Below are 27,419 nucleotides of genomic sequence, written 5' to 3'. Positions count from 1 at the left end.
TATTACATGTATGATCATAGATTTTTATTAGAATACATGTATCTGAATTTACATACTGCATTCTGTTATTTTGTTATTGTTCACACAATGCCTATTTTTAATGCGCCATTAACATTTTATTGTATTAAGTTATTCTTATTATTTCTATATTTCATTACTTCCTTTTTATAGCACAAAATACGATTATTTATATTAAGCCACCTAAAATGTCTATTATTTGGATCTCATATACACGGATGTTCATATTGTAAATATTCCTTATTAAGACAGTTTTGGTCAGATAATGAAGTGTATTAAAAGCAGAAAATATCATAGGCAACAAATCACAGGCTAAAATTCAACAAAATGATGTATGAAGGTAACATTCTACTATATGACATTACCATGGTATACATCAACACTCCTATACATAAAATTGATAAAGAGAACATTTCACAACACGAGATATGGGTTTCTAACAATCCACATCCGATACTGGTTATATTCCAATATAAGGAGGCACAGATTTAAATCCACTACAATAATAAGTCTGCAAAATAAGGAACAAGCCTGATGCCCATGAAGGCTTCAACAATATAGTTCCGGACTAAGAAAAGTTTGACATATAAATCCTAATGACGGTCTTTAAGTAACTGTTTCAACTAAAATGTTCTGTAACATGTCATAAGTTGTATGCATCTGGTAATATTTGTGGAATACATAACCAAAAAATCTATACAATCATAATTACTTGACCTATCTCTGAAAAAGCCATGATAAACTCGCTGCTTGTCAGTGGTGGCTAATGGGAACTGAAAGCTAGTCTTAATTAAAAATTTGTTTATGAAAATATATCCTGGTAGATACTCATAGTTTTTTCTTTGGCGATGTTTATTCTGAAAATTCAGCATACGATTGATTATTCATAAAGTTTCACCTTAAAATTATTTATGTTTTCATTTTTGAACTCTAACTGCGTATGTTACACACTCATTGTGAGACCCGGGTCAACAAATGCAGCTCCAAAGACACTGGGTAATTAACCCATTTATGCCCAGTTGACTCCCCCATCCTTCTAAGTTGGATCAATTTATTTCCCAAATTAGGGGTGTCAAGTAAATTTATTTCTATATTTAGAATATTTCATAAAGAAATTCATTTAAGCAAACAGCGCAGACCCAGATGAGACGCCGCATTATGCGGCGTCTCATCTGGGTCTACGCTGTTTGCAATGTCCTTTTTTCAGGACGCTAGGCATGAATGGGTTAATTAAGTGCACTTATAGAAGGTGATAAATGTTGTGTGTTTTTTTTACAGAAACTCGATTCCCTTGGTTAATTAACAATTCTGACTTGTATGCAATTAATTATAAAATCCTTGTACAGCAATGACAGCTTAATCAAAGCCAAGTAGAACTTTGTGGAAGGGTCGAATTTAATTTCAAGATGGAGGAAATAAAGTGTAAATAATTATTAATTAATTTAAATATTCGTGCTTTGACTCAGATCGCTTGCATAAACCATTAAATAAATGATTACTAATTTTTTTAATACAAATAATCTTTGTCTGTAGAGACCTTTCACAATTTCTGAAATGGAAGTTGTCAAAGAATCTTCCAGTGTACACATTTACATTATTTAGACTAACTCATTTTGCAGTTCTTTTTGTTTAACAAGCATTCAAATAAGTCACAAACATTTCAGCAATAATTTATTTTTTAATTCATAGTGGAGAACAAGGATGTTGGGATGATTTATTATCTTGTTTATGTTTTCTGCCACCTTTTCTTGAGAATAAAACTAAAAGCAAGCAGTTTCCTATATTTTTGCAAAATACATTTCGGGCATATGACTTTTCTAAGGCAACAGGCCTGAAAAGCTTATTATTTTGCAGACTGATAAATAAAAATTCCAACTGATGATATGTAGGATACACTCCACACAATAAAGAGTGGGCTAAAGTCCATGATGTGAAGGCTACATGCAACAAGATGATGTGTTGGCTATAATCCACCCAGGCTTCACTCCACATGATGATGAAAAGGTAAAACATCCCACACAAAAATGTGTAGGCTACCCTCAACAAGATGATGTGTTGGCTGAACTCCAGCAAATAATGTGTAAACTACATTCCAGCTGGTGTATCGGAACGTTTTGCTGTTTCTTCGTCTTCTTCTTCGTCTTTCTCCTGAGCTAGCATTTCTGAAATATTAACAATTCTAGGTGAGGGTTGGACATTGGGGAAAATATGCATTTCAGGTCTTTGTTTTCCTAAATTTGTAGGCTTATAAGTGACCATGTCAGGCATTAGAATTAAAATTATATAACATCAGCTAAACATTTTATGATCCTCCTGTAATCAGCATAAACATGTTTAAATTATCTTTAAAATGCAAAGACTTGAACACATTAGCATGCATAAAATAAAAAAATAAAAAAGTTAGACAATTTAGAAGAGAATGAAATTTTGCAATCATTGAGAGTATAAAATTTCATTGATAAGTTGCCTAAAATTCAGTGTCCTCCTATGATATTTGAGACATTTTTGTTGCTATTTTTCAAATTCAAGCATTCACTTTCATTCAGATGATCATTTCTTATTATGTCATCTTCTGCAGTTTTGTTACAAGTCTCAACAAATTTACAATAAATAATTGAATTAAATCATGATCAGAGAAATTATTTCAAAGTTTTGAAAAAACATTGTTGATGTATTATTCACACCATTGCTTCATTTAGTGTCATTTTTTGGTAAGAATATAATTTATTCGCTTTTTGGTCAAAGGTCATTCATTGCTTTGTTTAGGGCAAAATTTTGGATGAGGATCATTGTAATTTAGTTAATGTCATTTGAAAAGTCATTAGACTACATGAACTACGAATTTTGGTGATCATTTCTTAAGATTTAAATATTCTAAGTAATGCGTTTAAGAATCAAGATATGAATAGAAAGTTAAAGACAGAAAAGAGAATATCAGAAATATGAGAGACAAATGATAACATATCACAGTAATGTGGAATTCCCCACCCCCTAAAATCAACAACAACAACAGCAACAATACTGATCTCAGAGAATACAAAATCCCATTAACTATTTATCTATGTAGAACTGAACAAGTATTGTTAATATTTATTAGTATTACTATTCAATGTATTATTATTATTACTTTTGTTTACATGTGTATATATTTTTACCATATATTTTTAACAGCATCTGGAGAGTATTATTCTGATGATAAATTATGCATAATTATCTATGAATCCTACATAATTTCACTACCCGGTATTTTTGTCTCCAGGTATGTCAATAAAAGTGTATCCACTTAGCCATGATGGCTCTAAAGCACTCACAGGAGTCAAGATTTTAAAATTATTGAGGACTTGAAGTGACAATCTAGTTTTTGACCTCACTACATATTTCCAATATGGACAATCTGATAAATTTCATTTAGATCGAGTCATAAATGTTGCTTCTAGAGTACACAATAGCACTTTTTTAACTCTTTCAGTGCTGGAACCGAATTTTGAAGGCCTTTGCAAACAGTTTGAATCCAGATGAGACACCACAGAACGTGGCGTCTCATCAGGATCCAAACTGTTTGCTATTCCGATAGTATTCTTTGAAAAAAATTGAAGAAAATGCTAATTTTAGAAATTCAGCAGAAGACATTTTAGCAGACGACAAATTTCCCAGCATGCAAAGGGTTAAGATTTGACCTGATGACCTTTTGTATGAATGCACATACATTATGCATAATTGTGCGTCGATATCATAATATAACAGATGAAAGCTGATTGGATGATATCAAAAGGTATATAATAATACAATGCTATAGCTACACTCACATTCATAAAAAGCATATCATGCCAATTGCATGCTATTTCTACCAAGAGTTTTTTTTCCAATTTGGACAAAATGTTGGCTGTGGTTGAAATTTTTGTATTTTTGTGTTTGTATTAACACAAACATCACTTCAATTCACTGAAATAAAAACATGGTGCAGAAAATAGAACTCTTGGCTCAAATCGGTTGGCAGCTCCTAAAAAATAAAGTGAATGAAACATCGATTAATCAATGTGCTATATTGAATATGTACGACTGCAACAATACTCACATAAATTGATACAGTTGACAATATATGAGTTGTGCTCTGGAAAAATAGGGCATAATACATACAAAAAGTATTGTATAATCAGGGTTAAAATAGGGCATAATACATACAAAAAGTGTTGTATAATCAGGGTTAACTCTTTCTTCCAAGACTGGATTTCTTTTTGATAAGACAACTGTTACACTAAAAATTTAATGTAAATGGATATTTTCATCCCTTATAAGCCTGTGCAAACTGCACAGGCTCATCTGGGACAAAACTCCATGCAAATGCATTAAGCCCAGTTTTCCCATAGTCTCCCTAATATAAATAAGATACTTATTTGCACATATTGTACATGAGTACAAGAAGCAACACATACAAAAAACGTTGGTTGTTTTAAGCATGCTGCCTATTTAAAAATTGCATTATATTTGTTATAATACATACATAAATATACATGTAGATATAATATTAATGCAGTAAGTGCAATTCATCCATACTATAGAGCAATATAAAAATATTGCACTTAGGATTATTCATCTATTTATCAAGCAATTCAAATAATTTTATATGAATGTGTCTTTCCCACTAAGATTATTTTTTTAAACATTGTTAACAATTGACACTCCATCCACAGTTTAAGTGAGTTTTTTTAACTGGACAAGTGGATTTCAAAGTAAATGTCAAGCCCTGTAGTTTATTAATCTACCAATATAATCTCAATATCAGCTTGTTATATATCAATCTCATAATCTCAAAACCATTTTTTTAACTCAGCCAAGATATCACCAAGATATCACTGTGACCATTCTTCTGACAAAGTTTCATGTACAACAGAAAATAAATGTGGCCCCTTGAGTATTGCATAAACACAATAGACTACAGACAAAAGACGTTCACAAAAGCTCACCATAAGCGCGTTGTGCAACATGCAACAAACAACTAAACCTACCATTCAAACAAGCAAAATAAAACTAAAGACTGTAAGTAAAGATGCATTCTTTGTATTGATTATCATTAATGGAACAAATAAACAAGAGGGCCATGATGGCCCTAAATCGCTCACCTGACTAACCTTGCCACATCAACTTAAATTCTATCAGCCCATATACAATCCCAAGCCAGATTTCATTAATTAATACATTCTAACAAAATTTCATTAAGACGTGATGAAAACTGTGACCTCTTTCATCTACACAAGGTTTTACTAGCATTGGCCCGGTGACCTAATTTTTGACCCCAGGTGACTCATATACGATCAGGGCTCCCCCTGGCCCAAAAATTTCTTTAGCCAACATTTTAGCCAAATGTAATTTTTTGTAGCCAAATTTTAGAAACTGTAGCAAAAGTTTTAGCAAAGCATTAGGAACCACCTGTTGTAAGTCTAGGCTAAGGGGTGTAAAAGAAGAAACTACAAAACAAAGCTTTAATATGTTTATTACTATAATCATCATGTGTGCATAACAAAAATAAACAGTTTACAACAAACCATTTATAGAAGTACATACATCATAACTCAAGCACATGTTCATAAAATAAGCATAGGATAAATTTACATTACATGAGCACATGATATCCTGAACATACATTTTAGCAGAAGGCCATAATTCGCCTCAACTTCAATCCAGTCCAAATCTTGAAAGCACGTTTGAAATCAAACATTTCCATTGGTGGGCTGTCTATGGACAAAATCAACAAGTTCTCCAAGTTTTCAATTTAAATAGAATTTCTGAGAGATGTTAAATGTCAATTCCCTTTCTACCAAGCAAATTAACTACATTCTCATATATGCTCTCCGCATTTGCTCTTTGAAGTTCAGCCATTCCAAACTCATCAGTTTCCAAAAGTCTAACATAGGTCACTAAATTTTGCTTCACTGAAATGTCTGTACTCTCATCGATCATGATACTGTACTTGCATGATGTCTGTATCTTCTGGAGAAGATCACTCCTCAGAACGTCTGCCATACAGTTTTGAAATTCCGACACACTGGAGCTGTGTTCATATGACGTGTGGCTGTCGACTCGAAGGTCATTGAGCTGGGTTGCACCCTGAAAATATATGAATACAAATTTGCATCCTGAAAATATAATTTAAGATTTCAAGTATATTTTGCTCAATATTTGAAGCAAACTTAAACAAAATCAAATGTTATCAATCAATTTAAAACAAATCAAATTTGTTTTAAAGATGTTTTATTCATTTTTTTACCTGCGAGACACACAATATGTGAAAGGTCTGGAACCAGCGATGATGCGAGAGTATGTTGTGCAGCAAAGTACACATTAGTCATAGCCGACACTACAGCTGCTTCTCTTTTGGATATTGCTGCAGCCTGCACATTTGTCATTGATGTTTTCAGACTTCAAGCTTGTGAGGCCTCTTTGTGATCTGAAATAAACAAAATTAAATATGCTTAATTTCAAAACAAAAAGCTCATTTTGAAAAGTGTCAATATATATTTATTATGAACATAACAAAATATTATTGTTATTTTTAATATATTATTAATAATATAAAAATTGTTCATGTATATTCATTTTAATATTGATTGTCATTCTTTTTTATTACCTTTTGATTTTTCGTGTTTTGAAATGTTGTCTTTTTTCAACATACTACACCCAAAGTGAATGAATTTCATTTTTGAAACTGTATGCATATTTTGCAATACATCGTTTTGGAGTTTGCATTATAGTCTAACCACTTGAATTCCGAAAGCCAAACATCTTTGAATGATCTATTATCAGATTTGATTTTTTTTTAGACCTTGTCATTAGATTCGTTAGAGTCCAAAGGACGCTTATTGCCTATGGTCGCCATAATGGCAGTCGCAATTTCCGACACTTTAGCAGAAAATGTCAAGGGTTTTATACCCGTTCATCTATCGTCATTCACAATTGTAACACATTTAGTCTTTAATCATTACAAACATTACGAACTTCTCAAACTTAAAATCAATTATCAACTTCTTTACTTACGTTCATTGTATGACTAAGTTGATAATTCGCTAACGGCTTTTACTCAAATTGATTGACATTGGCAGCAACCCTTAATCTTTAATCAGTTATTGTTTATTTAAGCCGATAAGATGTACGATTACACCATTGTTTTGTTTTCACACCATTCATTTAACTTTGTCTCCATGACCGGTTCTGACCGGTGTTAATGCCGACTGCGTATCAATGTTTCCGGTCAATAACACGGTGATGTATTGAAGCACAGTCAGTCTACAGCTGAAAGAGTTTATTATCTGGGACGGCATTTGTCAGGAAAAAAACTGTTTATTTTATTCGCGGAATTTGCTAATTTTTTGCCATTGGCGAATCTAGCGAACGGCAGCGGGAGCCCTGTAACGATTCAAAATCAGTTATTATCTGGAAAACATTCTGACCATATTTCATTAAGATCAGATGAAAACTATGACCTCTATTGTCTACACAAGGTTTTTCTATTATTTGACCTAATGACCTAGTTTTTGAACCCAGAGAACCAAAATAAAATCCCAACCCAGATTTTATCAAGATAAACATTCTGACCAAATTTCATTAAGATTGGATGAAAACTGTGACCTCTATTGTCTACACAAGGTTTTTACAAGGTTTTTCTATTATTTGACCTAGTGACCTAGTTTTTGATCCCAGATGACCCAAATACAATCCCAACCCAGATTTTATCAAGATTAACATTCTGACCAAATTTCATAAAGATTGGATGAAAACTGTGACCTCTATTGTCTACACAAGGTTTTTCTATTATTTGACCTAGTTTTTGACCCCAGATGACCCAAATACAATCCGAACCCAGATTTCATCAAGATAAACATTCTGACCAAATTTCATAAAGACTGTATGAAAACTATGACCTCTACTGTCTACACAAACAAATTGTTGACGGACACACGCACGCACACACTCACGCACAACGGACGCCGGACATCACACGGTCACATAAACTTTGTGACAGGTGAGCTAAAAATTATAAGCATTTAACCAGATCTATATCAGAGAGGGTTATCATGTGATAGTCAAGAGGGCGATGTCCATGCCGAGACAGTTATTTTTCACCGTTTTAAACCCTTTATTACTTTTGTTTAATTTTTAAATGACGCTTACTTTCCAGCCATATCAGTAAAAAGGTGATAAGCAATAATTTCGTATTAAAGTTCCTTTTATGTCTCGACTTTAGTCCCTGTACATGTTCTTAGTGGATCTGTAATTAGGTTATCCCGCCGAGAAATTTTGCAGCTAGTTTAATTGAGCTATAGAGCGAATATAAATACAAAATAAAGGCTAGCAACTTTCTTCCTGATATGGCTGGAAAGTAAGTGGCATTTAACAAATTAATAAAAGAAATAAAGGGTATAAAACAGCGAAAAATACCTGCCTCGGTATGGACTTCGCCATATTGACTATCATGTGATTACCCTATCTGTATATACCCGCATGTGAGACCACGACACTTTGCGTGACTACATAGCAGACAGGGTAGATCCTGACTAGACTGTGCGTTAATTGGGAAAGGTCTTTGATCAGAAATCATTCATACACGATGCTGTTCAAAAGGGGCAGTGAGAAAAGTATTACAATTCTTATGCCAATATCTAATAATTGAATAGATGTACAAAATTTGAGCTTCTTAAACTTATAATTAAGTTTTAAAAGCATGATTTATTAATATGCCATTAAAATATTATGTTTTTATAGATTTGTGTGCGTTATGTGCTGACAAACCTAAAAGATCAGAACACAGGAACCAAAACGGACCTAGATGCAGCTTCCTGCTGTTGTACTTTAGATCTTTCCACATGGACATGCAGTAAAAGACAGATATTATGTTTCATGCAACATTCTCGAACTGCCAGGTTACAACACACTGATGCTCTAAAATCAAAATAAGTGACATCATACCATTCACATACATGTACACAAGAGTAGGTGGCACACAACCAATTTATCAGCCAGTGCCAGGGATTCTGAAAAACCTGAAAAAGTCTGAAAGCATAGCGAGAATATTAATAAAACATTTTATGTATAATAACATTTGTTAACGACAATTTGAAGGACAATAAATATCCTGGTAAGCACTAAGACAGATGCAAAAAAGTTTTTTTTTCAAATCTATTTGTTGTGTGAAATCTTACATTTTATCAAATTTTTGTTTTCATTTAATTTTGTCCCTCAGAGGAAAAAACATACAACGCAAAGACTGTACAGCCAGACAAAGAAATGGTTGTGACTACATTAATCTGATTAAAATTCTATATGCCAACCATCAACATTTTATAAACTCTTACTACACAGTCATTGAAACATGGTATATTTATGGGCATACATACATATCCTAACTTTTTTTTCCATGCACAAATTCTGGTAAATGTTTGTTGGTTTCAGGCAAAACACATCCAATACGATAACTACATGCAATTATTGTTTTTGTTAACTAAATAAATGAAATAATGACAGACATTGAGATACTAGTACACGGCACCTCTGTTATATCCCAGTCCAGTATATCGAGTTGTTTAATGGAGTCTTGTTCTGAGAAAACTGGGCTTAATTCATGTGCATAAAGTGTCGTCCCAGATAAGCATGTGCAGTCCGCACAGGCTAATCAGGGACGACGCTTTCCGCTTTTATGGTATATTTAGTTTCAAGGAAGTCCCTCCTTACCGAAAATCCCGTTTAGGCTGAAAGGGTTGTCCCTGATTAGCCTGTGCGGACTGCACAGGCTAATCTGGGACAACACTTAACCCAAATGCATTAAGCCCAGTTATCTCAGAACAAGGCTCATTTTATCCAGAGTTTGCCATGGACCAAAAATTGTTTTCACAGACTTCAATTTTCTGTTAAATCCAACGTTCGATCATATTAAGTAAATCTAATTTGATCCAGACTTTTGGCGCGCTAATTGTACACCATTCTTGTGTAGTGTGACAAAAATAACCCTGCTTGCCCTACATCAAAATTTAACAGTTTAACACCATTGTGCACGTCACATTTGAAAATGTTCTCTATTGAATGTGCTTTTCACTGACATGTTTCGTGATAATCGTATCAGCCAATCAACGCTCAGGAAGCTGTTTACTCAATCAGTGCTGGAACCGAATTTTGAAGGCCTTTGCAAACAGTTTGGCTCCAGATGAGACGCCACCAAAAGTGGCGTCTCATCAGGATCCAAACTGTTTGCTATTCTTATAGTATTCTTTGAAACAAAAATCGAAAAAATGCTAATTTTAGAAATTCAGCAGATGACATTTTAGCAGACGACAAATTTCCCAGCATGCAAAGGGTTAACACGCCCTCTCCTTGTGAAGGAGTATACAATAATTGTAAATGTAAGGGATCAATACTGACAATCTCCATGATTGATGCCCTGTAGATACAGTGTAAACAACTTGTTCACATTTAACAGAATTAGTTCCCACATTTAAATACATGAGGGCCTAAAAGGCCCAACATTGCTCACCTGAGATAACAAAACATTATTGGGACAAATCTTCTGACCAAGTTTCATGAAGATCGGAAAATAAATGTGGCCTCTAGAGTGTTAACAAGGTTTTACTATAGCCATAAAAGGAAAAATGCCCCACCCCCTGGCAGCCATGTTTTTCAACCAACCCACATCATTTTTTAACTCGACCAAGACATTATTTGGATGAATCTTCTGACCAAGTTTCATGAAGATTGGACAATAAATGTGGCCTCTAGAGTGTTAACAAGATTTTACTATAGCCATATAAGGAAAAATGCCCCTTCCCTTAGAAGCCATGTTTTTCAAGCAAACATAATTACTTTTGAACTCATCCAAGATATCCTTTTGATCAATCGTCCGCCCAAATTTCATGAAAATTGGACAATGAATGTGGCCTCGAGAGTGTTAACGAGGTTTTACTATAGCCATATAAGGAAAAATGCCCCGCCTCTGTTTTTAAAGCAACCAAAACCATTTTCAAACTCATCCAAGATATGATTGGGACAAATCTTCTGACCAAGTTTCATGATGAACGGAAAATAAATGTGACCTCTAGAGTGTTAACAAGGTTTTACTATAGCCATATAAGGAAAAATGCCCCGCCCCCGTCGTGGCCGTTTTTTTTTAACCAACTAGTATCATTTTTGAACTCGTCCAAGATATTATTGGGATGAATCTTCTGACCGAGTTTCATGAAGAGTGGACAATGAATGTGGCCTCTAGAGTGTTAACAAGATTTTATTATAGCCATATAAGGCAAAATGCCCCGCCCCTTGGCAGCCATGTTTTTCAGGCAAAGGTTACCATTTTTGAACTCATCCAAGATATCATTGGGACAAATCTTCTGACCAAGTTTCATTCATGAAGATCTGAAAATAAATGTGGCCTCTAGAGTGTTAACAAGGTTTTACTATAGCCATATAAGGAAAAATGCACCACCCCCTGGCAGCCATGTTTTTCAACCAACCGGCATCATTTTTGAACTCATCCAAGATATTATTGGTATGAATCTTATTATAAAGTTTCATGAAGATCAGACAATAATTCTCTAATTAACAAGATTTTACTATAGCCGTATATAGCCATATAAGGAAAAATTCCCCACCACTTGGCAGCAATGTTTTTCAAGCAAACGTAACCATTTTCAAACTCATCCAAGATATCATTGAGACCAATCTTCCCTGAGTAAGTTGTTTTCCCTGCGCTACAAAGTTTTCATTCAGGAGTCAAATATTAAAGCCAACTCTTTTCCTGAGGTAGAACGACCTGATGATGTACATGAAGTGTAATATGTGCGTGTTTTTGATCAGTCAACCAAGGATTTACACGAAATACATGATAAATGTTTATTGGTGGCTAGAGTTTTTTTGTATACTTTACATGATCAACGAAAAACCTGGCAATGCTTTTGGATTACAAATTTTTATAATACGCATTTAAAAATACCTCCATCAAATAATACTTTTTGATATACATGTACCAAAGTTTAACATATGGAAATAATACATTATGCAATATGATAGGCAAATAACGTGTTTGGAGATTGCAAAATGATGCGATTGCATACATATGAATGCACAAATAACTTGACAAGATATATTGAGATCCATGGATCTCTCAAACTGCGATATAACAGTGTTGCAGTGTATATGTTCAAGGTTCCCTCCATTTATAACATAAATTAATAGACAATAACTGATATGTACCTAGGATAATATTACTACATCACATGCAATATTTGTATACCCAACAACTGATATCTCCGGAGTATTGAGTTTCTTTGATCTCTTCCATTCCTAATCCGAATTTTGATTTTTTGTTCCCAATACAAGAAAAAGAACAAAAATCCAAAACCATTCAATACAAAGTTCCAAAAAAATTCAACTGTTTAATAATGATGATAAATTAAAACATACAGAAATGTTCCCCAAATTTAGATGTTCTTGCACTTTTAGTAGTAACTTTATCTTAGAAGTTTTATCCATAATTTTTTTTAACTGTTCCCAGTCTCTCTTTCATTTACTTAAATCGTTTTACATGATATTTGGGTGCCATAACTGTCCAAGAATTAAGTAAATATTCTAAGGAAAAAACATGGCACATCTACATGTTTTGGTCATCATGCCATTTGACCATTATTTTTGTCTTGTTCTGTGAAAGCTGGTCATAATGCATGTTAGTAAAGTGTTGTCCCAGATTAGCCTGTGCAGTCCGCACAGGCTAATCAGGGACAACACTTTGCGCCTAAACTTGATTTTTGGTAAGGAGGGACTTCCTTGAACTAAAAATACCATTAAAGCGGAAAGTGTCATCCCTGATTAGCCTGTGCGGACTGCACAGGCTAATCTGGGACGACACTTTGCGCACATGAATTAAGCCCAGTTTTCTCACAACAAGACACATTTAAATCCAACTTTTTTTTACATTTTCTTTCAAACTAACACAGTACCTATTAAAGATCAGAACAATGCAGTATTAAGGTGATCATACAGGAAATACTAACTCAACAATCACTTCACAGAGCGCTCAACTTTGGAATGTTGCACTTAGCTTAATCCACCAAAAGGCAAACTATAATAAACATTATACAAGTGCAACATTAATAAGCTGAGTTCAGTATACAAGTCGAACACAAAAATCACAAACAAAAAAACACAAGAAACTAAACTTGGTTTATTCAGGACCTGTTAAGACCCTACCATCCCATTTACAGTTTTTATAGAGACAATTGTTACTTGTGATATTGCAAAGTACCAGATTTGTTTGCTTATTGCTGTTTTTAAGAGGAATTCATTATCTCAATCATGGCAAGAATAGTAGTTACATAATTGACCCTTATTATGGATCTCTTTATCTAGGAACAGAATTGATGGTCAAAGACTAAGATTGTCCTTATTTATTTGTCGGAAACCCCCCCACCAGCCCTTATCTGGGCAATGGTAAGCATGCATATTGGAACCCTTGCAAGGGTGTTACATTCTCTTAACTTAAGGTCTTTATGAATTTTGTTTCCATTTTGCTTGGTTGACTTAACAAGAGGGCTGTCATAAGAAAACCATAGTGGCCCTAAATTGCTCACCAGAGTTCTAGGTCATGGAAGACTTGACCTGATGACCTAGTTTTTGAGCCAACTTAACCCACTTAAAACAATAGCCTATATATATTGTCAAGATATACATTAAGACCACGTTTAATCAAGATTGAGTAATAAATGTGGCTAACATAGTGGAAGCCAGGTTTGAGTAAAAATATACATTTCGGCCTAGGGACACACATGTCCCAAATTCGAACATACCGGTATTCAGATATTATCTTGCTTCTACACTCCCTACACCATTTTCTTTACCAGATACATTTTACTGACCACAATAAGTTCTAACTCTTTACATAAATAGATTTGCAAAAATAAGGCTACAAAAACTTGACATTAAGCAATAATAAGTACTGTTTTTATCCTAATAAACATGAGTCGGCATGATGCAAAATCACATCGGCACACCTTTATTTCAAACTAGTAAAGTGTGTGCCAACATATTGAAATATGTTAACATTTCATTGTAAAATTTTATAGAATACTACACCCTTGTATCTTCAATGCTAAAGATGGTTGTCTATAGTCTGATTAGCAAGTAACAGTGGGTGTGAATGAGGTAGCAACAGTTGGAATTTCAATTAAAATGAGTGAAAACATTATGAAAAGGTTTGTGTTTTAGTATATGCTTGGTATCTGAATCACTTTCTGAGTAATATGAGATGCTATGTCAAGCTGTTTGGTGTGTATAATTTTTGAACATTCAACAGTATTGTTTTAGCACCAAATCTGTACTGCAACTGCAATATGTAAGTAAAGTACACTTTAAAAAAATTCAGTTGCTTACATGGCAACTTACCTGTATATTTAATAATAAATTAGGTACACCAAGTAAAAAAAGTTCATTCACTGTAAACTTAGTACTTAGTAAGCACATATAAAATGAAAGTACGCTATTATTTTGTTCACACATGCATTTAATTATATGCAAACGGACGCGTTTAACAATGAGGGGGCGTTTTGAGGGGGCGTTTATTAGGATAAAAACAGTATGTTTATAACAAAAGAGTGTACAGTTTACCTTCTGTTTTGCTAGTATCTACACCACTTGCTTAAATTAAAAGTTACAAAAACATATTTTATAACTTGTATTCAGTTCATTTTTTAACCATTTATATCTTCTAATATTGAAAATTATTAAGGTAAGTTGTCATAGCTTATACTACTGAAAAGTCTAAATTGTTGTGAACTGTAACATCATTTCATTAAATAGTGTTTCATTAACACATTCATTAATAAAATAAATTTGTTAGCTCCACTTTTGGCTAATAAAGTAATATATGTAAAGGTCTTGAATTTCACACAGGTTACATTTGACTTTGCATGATTATTGACATAAATCATGTATGCATTAACGTTCTTATTTATGTGCATTATTGGAAATAATTATTTTGAGGAAATTTTTACATTCTTTTAGTAACTGTTAAATTAATGAAACTATAATAGGTTAAAAGCCAACAAAGTTCAATTAAATAATTTATTTACTGGTCAGAAAGATCATTAATTTAAGGCTTTTCACATGCAACCTTATTATACATACTGTAAATTATAATATCTGTTTCAAGCACTATATATATTCAAAGTTGAACACACAATTATGTTTTAAAAATTATGGCTCCATTGGTTGGTATTCGAATTAAAAATCATGGTGGCAACTTTTTGCAATTTCAGAGTTAAGATTTCCATACATTTCAGTATGAATGTTACCATGCACATGATAACATACAATAACAGTTCATAATGTAATACCAAATAATGTTATCAACTAGCTTCTTCAATTCTGTCTATATATTTTTTGCATAAGAAATCAAAAGCAAAGAAAATAATGACGACAGAGATAGGTCATAAAGTAGGAAGAAAATGAAGAAAATAATAAATAGTAAATAACAGCATAGTATTGTGGAAAGAAGACCTTTAGCAAGCAATAAAAAACTTGCCATAAAAATTGAAAGCTAACGACAGAATTGTCTAATATAATATTCCAGCTAGACTTAGTGGAATTATTCTCAGAATGGCAAAATGACAATTTTACACATACATTGTCATGAAATATAAAAAAATGAATGTAAACATTAAATTAAATTAAAATTAAATTAAACAAATTGAAAACCCAGGCAATTAAAAAATCGTGAAAACATCATTTTTTTTGTAGTTCACATAAATCAAAATCAATCAAGTAATAAAAGCCTTTAATATGTTTTGCATCCATAGATTAGAAAAAAACATAAAATAATTAAAAAGCTATTAAAATATGCTATTGAAAGCTAAAACCTGCATGATCATTAGAGATTTTGCTATCAAATATACCAGGTTTGAATCCTCGTAAAGAGAACATTTTTTATTCATCTTGTTTTCTTGTTATAACTATAATTATATATTTTTCAGGCAATACTTTAAAAACATTTTGAAATTTACCTTGTGCAATTTCTTCTAGAATATTTGAATCACAAATCTGCCTGAACTGAGACTCATTGATCACATAAGGCCCCATGGCTTCCTTGAACTCTTCAAAGGGACACAACTCACTGCTGCAGCCACGAACTTTCACATCCTGCAAAATAAGATAAACTAAAGAATCACATATTTTTGTGGAGGTGTAATTTTTTTAACGTTCTAAAGTTACTCCCTGGCTGTTCTGATTTTTATGCTGTTTGCACAATTTTATTATGCTATTTTATTATTATTATTATGCTGTTTGAAATTTTACGTTGCGTAAAGTTGTATGCAATGGCAACTGTGCCTATAGCAACAGACTATGTACAAAGGCTAAACACATATATGGATACTTGGTGCATTTAGTAAATTTGACTAAAAATGTTATAATATGTTCATATTGGTAACGAGTAAATTATGAAAAACTTATACAAACTGTATACAGAAAAAAGTGTTGCTTACAAAGCAACCGCAGTACATGTATCTTTAAAGTGCTAAAATACACCAGACAATAATTTATGTGATTTTGTATGTGGTACAATAATAAAATGTGTGTATATGTGTATTTATGGCAGTCATTGGTTTCCTGTCACAAGACCCTCCCATTACAAGATGTTTTACTAAAAACAATGTTTAAAAAGCAAGTTTCAAAAAACTTTATTGTATAACTTGACAAAATGAGATACATGTGCACAACTTAGTGCAAAAGAATCAAAAATAAAAAACGAATTATCCAACTGTAAGAATCTATCTGTTTCTAGTGAGTTTTCACGGGAAATAACTTACTTAGGTCTTCCATTGCGACTGTGTAACAAGAAATAAAAAAATTTGGACTGAAAAAAGTAACATGCGTTATATTTACTTGAAACAAAAATGCAAAAATATAGCATAGAAACAGCAAAAGGAAACAAGAGGGCCTGAAAGGCCCAAAGTCGCTCACCTGAGATAACAAGATATTATTGGGACAAATCTTCTGACCACGTTTCATGAAGATCGGAAAATAAATGTGGCCTCTAGAGTGTTAACACGGTTTTACTAAAGCCATATAAGGAAAAATGCCCCGCCCCCTGGCAGCCATGTTTTTTTAACCAACCGGCATTATTTTTTAACTCTTCCAAGATATTATCAGGATGAATCTTCTGACAAAGTTTCATGAAGATCGGACAGTAAATGTGGCCTCTAGAGTGTTCACAAGATTTTACTATAGCCATATAAGGAAAAATGCCCCGCCCCTTGGAAGCCATGTTTTTCAAGCAAACATTATTATTTTCAAACTCATCCAAGATATCATTGAGACTAATCTTTGGACCAAATTTCAAGAAGATTGGACAATACATGTGGCCTCTAGAGTGTTGACAAGGTTGTACTAATGCCATATAGCCATATAAGGAAAAATGCCCTGCCCCTGGTGGCCATGTTTTTAAAGCAACCAAAACCATTTTCAAACTCATCCAAGATATCATTGGGACAAATCTTTTGACCAAGTTTCATGATGATCAGAAAATAAATGTGACCTCTAGAGTGTTAACAAGGTTTTACTATAGCCATATAAGGAAAAATGCCCCGCCCCCTGGCGGCCATGTTTTTCAACCAACCGGCATAATTTTCGAACTCGTCCAAGATATTATTGGGCTGAATCTTCTGACCAAGTTTCATAAAGATCAGACAATAAATGTGGCCTCTAGAGTGTTAACAAGATTTTACTATAGCCATATATAGCCATATAAGGAAAAATGCCCCGCCCTTTGGCAGCCATGTTTTTCAAGCAAATGTACCATTTTCGAAATCATTCAAGATATTTTTGAGACCAACCTTCTGACTAAATTTCATGAAGATTGGACAATAAATGTGGCTTCTAGAGAGTTAACAAGGCAAATATTGACGCCGAACAATGCACGACGGACAACAGACGACGGACAAAAGGGGATCACAAAAGCTCACCATGAGCATGTTGTGCTCAGGTGAGCTAAAAATGGAGCCTTTAAAAAACAAACAAAAAATATGGAACATAATGGTAACCTTTCCATTATATGAGACACGTATAAACTGGTTGCCATCCCTCCTGTAGACCTCTAACCGTATGTCAGCCCCAAAGGGCGGCCATTGATAGTCGTACACGTCAAGGGCTCCAAGGAGACCCACCAATGTGGAGTCGTGGCAGGAGTAGAGGTAGAATTTGGTTCTGAAATATAAATGTGCGTAGAGTGGAATCCCAGATTAGCCTGTGCAGTTCACACAGGCAAATCAAGGAAGACACTTCAAGCCTTTATGGTATTTTTTGTTTAAAAGAAGTCTCTTCTCATTGAAAATACAGGTTAGGTGGATAGTGTTGTCCCTGATTAGCCTGTGTGGTCTGAACATGCTAATCTAAGACAATACTTATGCACATGCACAAAACATCATTTTCACAGAGCGCTGAAATATTTGTATTCATTAATTGCATTTATACTTTATATTTTAAACTAAGGTTGATTGAACTTTCTTGCACCTGATTTTGGATGTTTTGTTTATGATTCTTTAATACATAAATGTGTTTAAGTATAGAAGCGCTCTTCAGGAATTTTGTTCCGTTTAAAGTAAAGGTTAGCTTAAGTAAAGTGCACTAATGTAAGATGCAAATTGTCTGTTTGCACACAGTCTACATTCTCTTACAGACATAACCTTACATTATCTGCACCGTCTACAGTTTGTATTAGGTATAATCTATAATTCTCTGCACAGCCTTCGTCTGTATCGGGCAAAAGCTATCATTCTTTGCTCTGTCCACAGTATGTAACAGACATTATCTATCATTACCTGCACTGACTATAGCCTGAATCAAATAGAGCGGTATCTCTTTCTCTGCACTGGCTATAGTCTCTTTCAGCCTCTAATGGTCTATATATAGTCTGTTTCAGTCTCTACATGGTCTATAGTCTGTTTCAGACAGTTCTTTTAATTTTCAGCATAGCCCAATGTCTCTTACAATCTCTACACAGCCAATATTCAGTATCATCAACTGCACTTAATGTCTGGTAGATATTACCTATCATTCTCTGAACTGTCCACAGTATGTATCAGACATTATCTTTCATTACCTGCACTGACTATAGCCTGAATCAAACAATGCAGTACCCATCCTTCTCTGCGCTGGCTATAGTCTCTTTCAGCCTCTACATGGTCTATAGTCTGTTTCAGACAGGTTTTTTTAATTTTCAGCATAGCCTAATGTCTTTTTCAATCTCTACACAGCCAATAGTCAGTATCAACAACTGCACTTAATGTCTGGTAGATATTACCTATCATTCTCTGAACTGTCTATAGTCTCTATCAACATCTTCAATACAGGACCAGTAGAAAGCTGCATTGCGACCTGTTGTTCCGCTCTGAAATCAAGTATTAATATCTGTTAGCATTGATTTTTTTTTTTTGATTTTATTTATTATAATAGCTTGCATCAGAATATTTGCAGTACAGTGTGTACTTGCATTTTGGGTGCCTTAAATGTTGGTAGACTACAGACAAATTAAATGTTATCGATTATCATTTATTCATATAACCTGTACACAAAAACTTCATCTAAAAAAGCCTCAGTTGAAACAAAAAAGGATTGCAAAAACATTCTTACAGTTAAAATATATCTTAAAATAAACCATATGCAAATCATGACTTATACTAATCCAGCATTTATCAATGGTAGATTTATGCTGAGAGTCAGTTTGACATGCCTTGAATTTCAATACACATCTGAAATAAATATTGTACAGCTGGACTCAAACTAAATACAATATTGCATCATGAAGTGCCACGTATTTTGTTTTCATTTATCTATATTTCATTTCCAAAGCAGATTCTTCTTAACTCTTTCAGTGCTGGAACCAAATTTTGAAGGCCTTTGCAAACAGTTTGGATCCAGATGAGACGCCACAGAACATAGCGTCTCATCAGGATCCAAACTGTTTGCTATTCTGATAGTATTCTTTGAAAAAAATCGAAAAAAATGCTTATTTAAGAAATTCAGCAGACAACATTTTAGCAGACAACAAATTTCCCAGCATGCAAAGGGTTAATAATTATCAACAAATTACTATTTTGAAACCAGACGAGAATTAATCAGCAGATTATGTCAGTAAAAATAATACCCCACACACCTCCGTCAGCTATATTCTACGGCAAATGACTCAGGAATGGTGTTTGATCCTTTACACTTCATATTGATGGTATATTTGAAGTTACAATATAATCTCTTGAAAATATGGCTTTCGTTCCGATTGACCAATAGCAGACAAACTGAAAGAATGTCTCAAATATATGATATTACAGAAAACTTTTTTCGCATTTGCATAATTACTTACTCATGTTGGCCGCAAAAGGCAAAGAACATGACTTTACTGGCATTGATTTCAATCACTTCTCGCAGAGGGGCCAAGGACTTGACCTCTAGAAGGCCATGTGTCTAAAAATAGAATTACAATGTATTTAAATATAGAAACAAAGGCCTTAAATTAGAAATATCATGGAGCTTTAAATACAACAACAACTTTTTCTTGAGCAAAAAAAAAGAGCAGATGTTTACCACGAAACAAATAGTCATTTGTCTAATAATCTAAATAAAATGTGTAAACACTTTACCCCTTAGATACGTATTTTGACACATTTGTTGTCCCATAGAAAGTTAAATTTAATCAAAGACCTTTATTACTAAATTCAAGTTTTAAAGGCTTTATTTCCAACCCTTAGATACTGATGAGCAACAAACAGACTGACACCTGAACAGACTTCTAGTTACTAGCAGGCTGTTCTGGTTTTATGCTGTTTGCAAAAGCCATTTTCACTTTGCTTCTAATGGGGGAAAGGGTTAACTCTTTCAGTGCTGGAACCGAATTTTGAAGGCCTTTGCAAACAGTTTGGATCCAGATGAGACACCACAAAATGTGGCGTCTCATCAGGATCCGAACTGTTTGCTATTCAAATAGTTTTCTTTGAAAAATCGAAGAAAATGCTAATTTTAGAAATTCAGCAGACGACATTTTAGCAGACGACAAATTTCCCAGCATGCAAAGGGTTAAGTGATATGATCACCTCTCTGGCTGCTATATCATCTCTTATGTCAATGAAGTTGATCTTGTGTTTCTTATCAGAGTCTGGCTCCTTTATCCCTGCAATGCATGAAACAAATTAGTCTATTAGATACAAGTGTAACATACATATACTAGGAAATAGCATCCCCCAAAATAGCAATTTTTTTTATGTCAGTACTAACACATTTTGAAGTTGTGGCATGGGGATATAACAGTTCCTCAAGGAAATGGTCTACATGTGCTAGAGATAAGAGTTATTGCACGCAAAAGTTAACCTGAATATTTAAGTACAAAAGGGGGGTAATTCTGCTCAATTGCAGATCATAGTTATGGGCCTTGGTATGTGACCCCTTGCATAACAATCCAGGAGAGATGTGAGAATTTTCAATTACTGAGATACCCCCAGTATATTTTTGAGGAGCGCAAAATTTTACCTGAATTTCAACTTCGTTTTAACTCACTTTCTTAAGTACAAAGCCAGGAAAAATCATGCTCAAATGCTCAGTCAAATTCAAGGTCTTGGTCAGTGACTGCTTATAAAGACCCTATGTAAAGTTTATTTTTTCAATAATTGAACAAGAGCCATGTTAACATGGCCATCCCTGTCGAAATGTGTTTGCTGGTATGAGAAGATTTGTTTTAGAGATTTGAATAATATTTGTAAAACATGGCACCTGTGTCATCTGTGACAAAACGGATACAATGTACTATGAAAATAAATAAAGGGAGATAATTCAAATACTAAGGTAGATAGAGTTATGGTTCTTAGTCACTGCACTTCTTCTACTTGCCATCTGTTTATATTTCAAGTTGCAAGTAAATCCCTTCAGTAGATTTAGAGTTATGCTCCAGACAAAAAATTACTTTGAAATTATATAAAGGGAGATTATTCATAAAACTAAGGTTTATAGAGTTATGGTTCTTGGTCAGTGCACTTCTCCTAGTTGCCATCTGTTTATACTCTTAAGTTTCAAGTAAATCAATTGAATAGATTTGGAGTTATTCTCCGGACAAAGTTTCGGACGGACAGAGACTATTACTTTATCCCCTTCCGAAACTTCATTTTGGCAGGGATAACAAGACATCTAAGTATGGGGTTGTTGTACACAAACGTTAATCTGAATGTTCTAAGTTTAAAAGGGGACATAAGTCTGCTGAATTGTTGGCAAGAGTTATGGAACTTTGTCTTTGACCTCATATATTGATCTCAAACACATGTGTAAAGTTTCAATTGAAAATGAAGAAACAGTGATACGGAGATGTTGGATCTGTACCTAAACCAGAGCATCACCTGCTTACAGAGGAAACAGTAGTTTAACTCGGACAATGGGGCAAATAGTATTTACAATCTGAGTAGTACAGGTTTAATTGGCTTTAAAAAGCTAATATTAAAAAAGTCAAGTTCAAATTAGACCTCCATATTTATATTAAATCAAGAAGAAACAATTTGGAACAAAAAAATACTTCAAAATTATAAATATGGAAATTAGATGATTAATTATGGAAATAATTGTGAGCTATTGTAATCCATGAGTCAAAGGGTGATAATGTGAGATCAAGAGCACCGCATAACGGGTGCCAACGCTTGGCTGCGGGTGCATTTTTTAATAAATGAAAGCTTGTCAGAATTTTTTGTATTTTGTTTTTTTAGGGGTCACAGTGACCTTGACCTTTGATCTAGTGACCCAAATATGGGTGAGGCGTGTAGAACTCATCAAGGTGCAGCTACATATGAAGTTTCAAAGTTGTAGGTGGAAGCACTTTGATTTTATAGCCAATATTCAAAACCTTGACAAAATGTTAAGGTTTTAGAAGGGCGCGGACAGCGGACGATACGACGCGACGAGCTTGCTATGACAATACATCGGGTTTTCTCTGAAAACAGCCGAGCTAAAAATGAAAGGAGTGGAAATACACCCAATCAATCCCTACCCAGTAACTCTTCCACCAACAGTCTGTCTTCTTTAATCCCAGGTATATCGCCCCCGTGAATCATCGCTGCATGGTTAATCTGCCGCAGGGTCCGGCACGACCCCGTCTGAGGGATCAGCGGGTCAACCTCTAACCTCTCTACGTGTATCACCGGTGCCTCTGACAAAGTTCAAAGATGTACCATACAACTATACTGTTAATTCTTTCAGTGCTGGAACCGAATTTAGAAGGCGTTTGTTCTGTCAAGTTCTGTGGTGTCTCATCTGGATCCAAACTGTTTGCTATTCTGATAGTATTCTTTGAAAAAAATCGAAGAAAATGCTAATTTTAGAAATTTAGAAGACAACATTTTAGCAGACAACAAATTTCCCAGCATGCAAAGGATTAAGGTCACAGTGGTGTGATGTATATACATGTAGAGCAGAGTTCAATCCTCAGTGAGAGAATCTATACAAATACACAAAGTACTGGTTCTTCTCAGTAGACATAAACCATTTATGCCTAGTGGACTCTCGCCCCTTCTAAATTGGATCAATTTATTTCCAAAATAAGGGATGTGTAGTATATTTATTTCTATATTTAGAATATTTCTTACAGAAATTCCTTTAAGCAAACAGTTTGCCAGGGCCTTTTTTCTAGACGCTAGGCATACATGGGTTAATAAAAATTGTCTCTGTAAAAAAACAACTTTAATTGGAATCCAGCTTCATTGGTTGAGGCTACCTATCTTGAAAACATAAGTAGTTGATGACATGCTTATTTTAGATTGTGAACAACCAGTTTCATAAATAAGATACAATGGAAAAAAAATTAATTGGAAGATGGTAATCATTTCTTGCAATTTTAGTTGTGGACACCTTTATGAAGTCTTAATGTAAATTTTGAAAAAGAAATAGAGTTAAATATGCATTGCTTTACCAAAACACTGGTAAAATGCCAGCAGAATGTTAGATCATTACAGATTTTTCATTACAATATAAATGTTTAACTGAATGTATTGCATTAGTCAACATCTAATAGAGGTTGCATTATTCTACTACATAGGCACAGAAAATTTTCCTCACATCCTGTCACATTGTCAGATTTGAAATCTGTAAGGGCAGTTTTGGTCAGTTTATGGTCAGGTTTGGTAAATTAACTTAGCACAATTGAATACTTGAATTACATAATAATCAGATGGTAAATCTGGTTTTATTGAATCAAAGTAGTTTTGATTGATATTTTTAACCACTTCTTACAATGAGGACAAAAGTTGGTACCTGTCTCATAGTCAATCCGCCATGTAATCAAGAAAATACGGTTACTATCTGCATTTTTGTGCAGCTTTCTAACAGAATATCATGTTACCATGACAAACACATATGCAACAGTACTCAAACTTCTTTAGATGTATCACTGTGGCCTCAGAAATGGGCACAGCTCTGTAGCTCTCAATAAGCTGATTGCATAAATGCATTTTGTAATTTGATTTTTTTACACTGTCAGTTGTAAGGCGTTGTTATGAATATTTCAATTTCTATACAAAGTCTTATTATTATCATTATTTTTAATCAGGATTACAATGTTTTTACGAAATTCAATTTTACATTTCCAAAAATAACAACGAATTTTGAATTTGATTTAGCTCCATTTCATACCAACAGTCGTCCTCAATAATTATTCCCCTTCTTAATCTGAAAGCGAGTAAGATCAAAGGCAGAGCTCTAGATAAGAGGCGTATCTGCATATTTACGTATTGAAAAAATAAAAAAACGCATTAAAAATCGGCCCAGTACGTAACAAAACGCTTTACAAATCTTGGTACGTATTTTAAATCGATTAAAGTGCGTAACCGGTTTAACAATAATCTAGTTAAGTTTTTAGTGTAAGGTAACCTTTGAATCAAAAGTAAGTCAATCAAAATAAGTTTGTAATAAAAATGGCGGCCCATCATGTTTGTGGATCGAAAAGGGACGTTTTAAGCAACTTGCGGGAAGATTTTTTAAAGAAAGACTGTTCATATCGTCTTTTTAAATATATTCTGTTTGCATTTGAAAATATAAATAACAAATAATAATACTATTTCTAGATTAAACACGCCTTTTACTTTTTCCGTTTTCTATGGAAATGGAAAATACCCCTAAATATTCCTAACCCTTTATGGCTGAAACAAAGGAGTAAAATACGCATTGACAATAATATCAGGGGGTGAAATACCCTTTAGACTAAATCCTTATCTGGAGCTCTGATCAAAGGTGTAAATTGTGAAGAAAACGAAGTACCAAAAACAAAAGTAGGTTACATCAAAATGCATGTTAAATCAAGTAACACTAGGGATAAACATGATTGTAATCCTTATCACACAGATATCCAGCCCTCTTAGTTGGAGTTGCAATAAATTTTAAGGATCATTAAAAATATCATGTCAAACAGAGCCATCCCAATGCCTTCCCAACTCACTTGGTAATTTGTTAAGATTGTCTCTACCGTACATCCCTGCTAGAATGCACCTCGCTGTGGCTATAGTCCGTTTGATATTGGTGGAGCGGATACTGAAAATATTAAAGTGGTAATATGCAATCCAATTTGTATACCCAAATTAAAAAATCCTCTCGAGAGAAAAAAGTTAACAAGATTAATATTTCTGCAAAGTTTGATTCTAGCACAGATACTTTTGAGAAAAACTATATTCCTCCCTATATAACATTGGGACAGAAATATACATTAACAGCTATATGAACCATAATATTTCAAAAGCTGTTTCTAAATGAAAAAAAGTTTGTTGGTTATTATTGGAAAAGCAAATAAATGTCCATTTGATTATGATATATGTGAGTATATATCACATTCAAACCAAGCTCTTAATGAAATGTATTTCTTACAAATAAAACAACATCAGTTAATGATCACATGTTAAGAACTGATGTCATTTTAACATGCACTTAAGTTTTTTTGGTTAATGGACTTAGGTAGTTGTTAAAAACACATAAAGTAGTACTCACTATACTCCTCCAAAAACTGGCACTAAAATAATGTTCTCACAATATTTTTCTTAAACTAGCAATACAGACAAAGAATGTTTGCATTATACTTTGCCCTATAAACACGGAATGAACTCACTGTACTCAGCCAAAACTGACACTAAAACCATCAAATGAACTCAGTACACACGGCCCTTGACTGGCACTAAAACACAGAATCTTATCAAATAATATATTCAGCCAAAAATTCGCACTTCAAAACACTAAATATACTCACTAAACCTGCTCTGGATTGAATTCAGGCTCCAAGAGACTGGCCTCCTCTATATACTGTTGTCGTAGTAACCGGCCCTTGATATACATCTGGTCCTGTCCAAGCTTTGTTAGCTGACCAGGTAATGCACCTCCCTGACACGGGAAAATACATTAATTTAAAAGGGAAAATACTTATTGCAAAATGCAAATATTTATGATCCTGACAAACAATGATTCAAAATTATAAATTTTCCAAAGACCAAATTTCCATAGGCACAAATTATTTTAATAACTCATGCAATCCACACACAGTGGTGTAATGGATATGGTGTCCGCCTTGAGACTGGGAGGTCACGGTTTCGATCCCCACCGCAGGAGCGTTCTTTAGATCTCCCCCAAAGACACCAAGTACTGGTTCTAGGCCCAGGAAATGGACTTGAGAGCGTTTCAATTTCAGCCTGAGACTTTTGATGCAATTGAGCTAAAATAAATAGGTTAAAACTAATCCACACACATATCAGGCATTTTTTTGCAATCAAAATAATAAACCAGGGGTGTCAATTGGCCAAAATCTAAAATCCTGAAAATAGGCCTATTGTTTTGGGGCCAGAGCAAAAGAGGGTAAATAATTCATGTAACTTTGTTTACTATTGTATATAACTTTGTAAACAATATGTCAAAGTAAAATAATTTGTGTTTAAGATGACATTTTATGACAATAATCTTAAAACTCCAGAAAAAAATCCTCTGATTTATATCAATATCAAAATTGGTCCTTACAGGCCAAAATCTTGATTTCAGGCATAATCATGAACTGTGACGCCTCTGTAAACTAAGACAAGGGGTATATTGCACTCTGTACTGAGTTGACACTTTACATTTCCTCCAAACCCCTAAAGCAATAGGCTGACACTTGACATTTTTAATTGTAAACAACCAAATGCGGTTAAGTTGTACAGGGTGTTAAGATTAGTGAGAATACGTGCTTATTGTTCAGACCCAAAAAGGAAAGTGTGCATTTTTGAGTAGAATATTGAAGTGGAATACAAGACCACTTCCCCTTCACACAGAATACAAGATCACTCCCAATTGAGGTGGAATACAAGACCACTGACCCTTGCGGTGGAATACAAGACCATTCCCCC

General features: G+C 34.0%; 3 protein-coding genes across 3 annotated transcripts in view; 1 reads left to right on the top strand and 2 right to left on the bottom strand.

Annotated features, from left to right (window-relative positions):
- Positions 1–27,419, top strand: part of LOC127867686 (atrial natriuretic peptide receptor 1-like) — a 740,759-nt gene that overhangs the window by 702,939 nt on the left and 10,401 nt on the right. The gene's annotated exons all lie outside the window — the stretch shown is intronic.
- On the bottom strand, positions 1,240–27,413 carry LOC127869836 (lysophosphatidic acid phosphatase type 6-like). The gene is made up of 11 exons (XM_052412495.1): positions 27,390–27,413; positions 26,297–26,427; positions 25,499–25,590; positions 23,060–23,218; positions 21,129–21,205; positions 20,402–20,502; positions 19,346–19,432; positions 18,087–18,249; positions 16,050–16,185; positions 14,656–14,685; positions 1,240–2,180 (listed from the first exon to the last, which is right to left on the bottom strand). The coding sequence occupies exons 1-11, from the start codon at positions 27,411–27,413 to the stop codon at positions 2,104–2,106; spliced, it is 1,077 nt and encodes a 358-aa protein (XP_052268455.1). The 3' UTR covers positions 1,240–2,103.
- LOC127867690 (uncharacterized) lies at positions 4,677–6,723 on the bottom strand. Its single transcript, XM_052409019.1, has 2 exons — positions 6,284–6,723; positions 4,677–6,123 (listed from the first exon to the last, which is right to left on the bottom strand). Exons 1-2 carry the CDS (start codon positions 6,356–6,358, stop codon positions 5,812–5,814), a joined length of 387 nt encoding a protein of 128 aa, XP_052264979.1. The 5' UTR covers positions 6,359–6,723; the 3' UTR covers positions 4,677–5,811.

The sequence above is a fragment of the Dreissena polymorpha genome, chromosome 2 (assembly GCF_020536995.1).
Source record: "Dreissena polymorpha isolate Duluth1 chromosome 2, UMN_Dpol_1.0, whole genome shotgun sequence".
Taxonomy (NCBI): Eukaryota; Metazoa; Mollusca; class Bivalvia; order Myida; family Dreissenidae; genus Dreissena; species Dreissena polymorpha.
This window is presented reverse-complemented; position numbering and strand designations above follow the sequence as displayed.

Bases quoted from the DNA above. Each gene is read 5' to 3' on its own strand.
- LOC127867690 (XM_052409019.1), bottom strand. From the start codon at position 6,358: ATGTGTACTTTGCTGCACAACATACTCTCGCATCATCGCTGGTTCCAG. The intron at 6,124-6,283 runs GTAAAAAAATGA...ATATATTTTCAG, and splicing joins ACATATTGTGTGTCTCGCAG to GGTGCAACCCAGCTCAATGA.
- LOC127869836 (XM_052412495.1), bottom strand. From the start codon at position 27,413: ATGGTCTTGTATTCCACCGCAAGG. The intron at 23,219-25,498 runs GTGAGTTGGGAA...GAACTTTGTCAG, and splicing joins CAATCTTAACAAATTACCAA to AGGCACCGGTGATACACGTA. The intron at 19,433-20,401 runs GTAAGTAATTAT...ACTTGATTTCAG, and splicing joins GCCTTTTGCGGCCAACATGA to AGCGGAACAACAGGTCGCAA.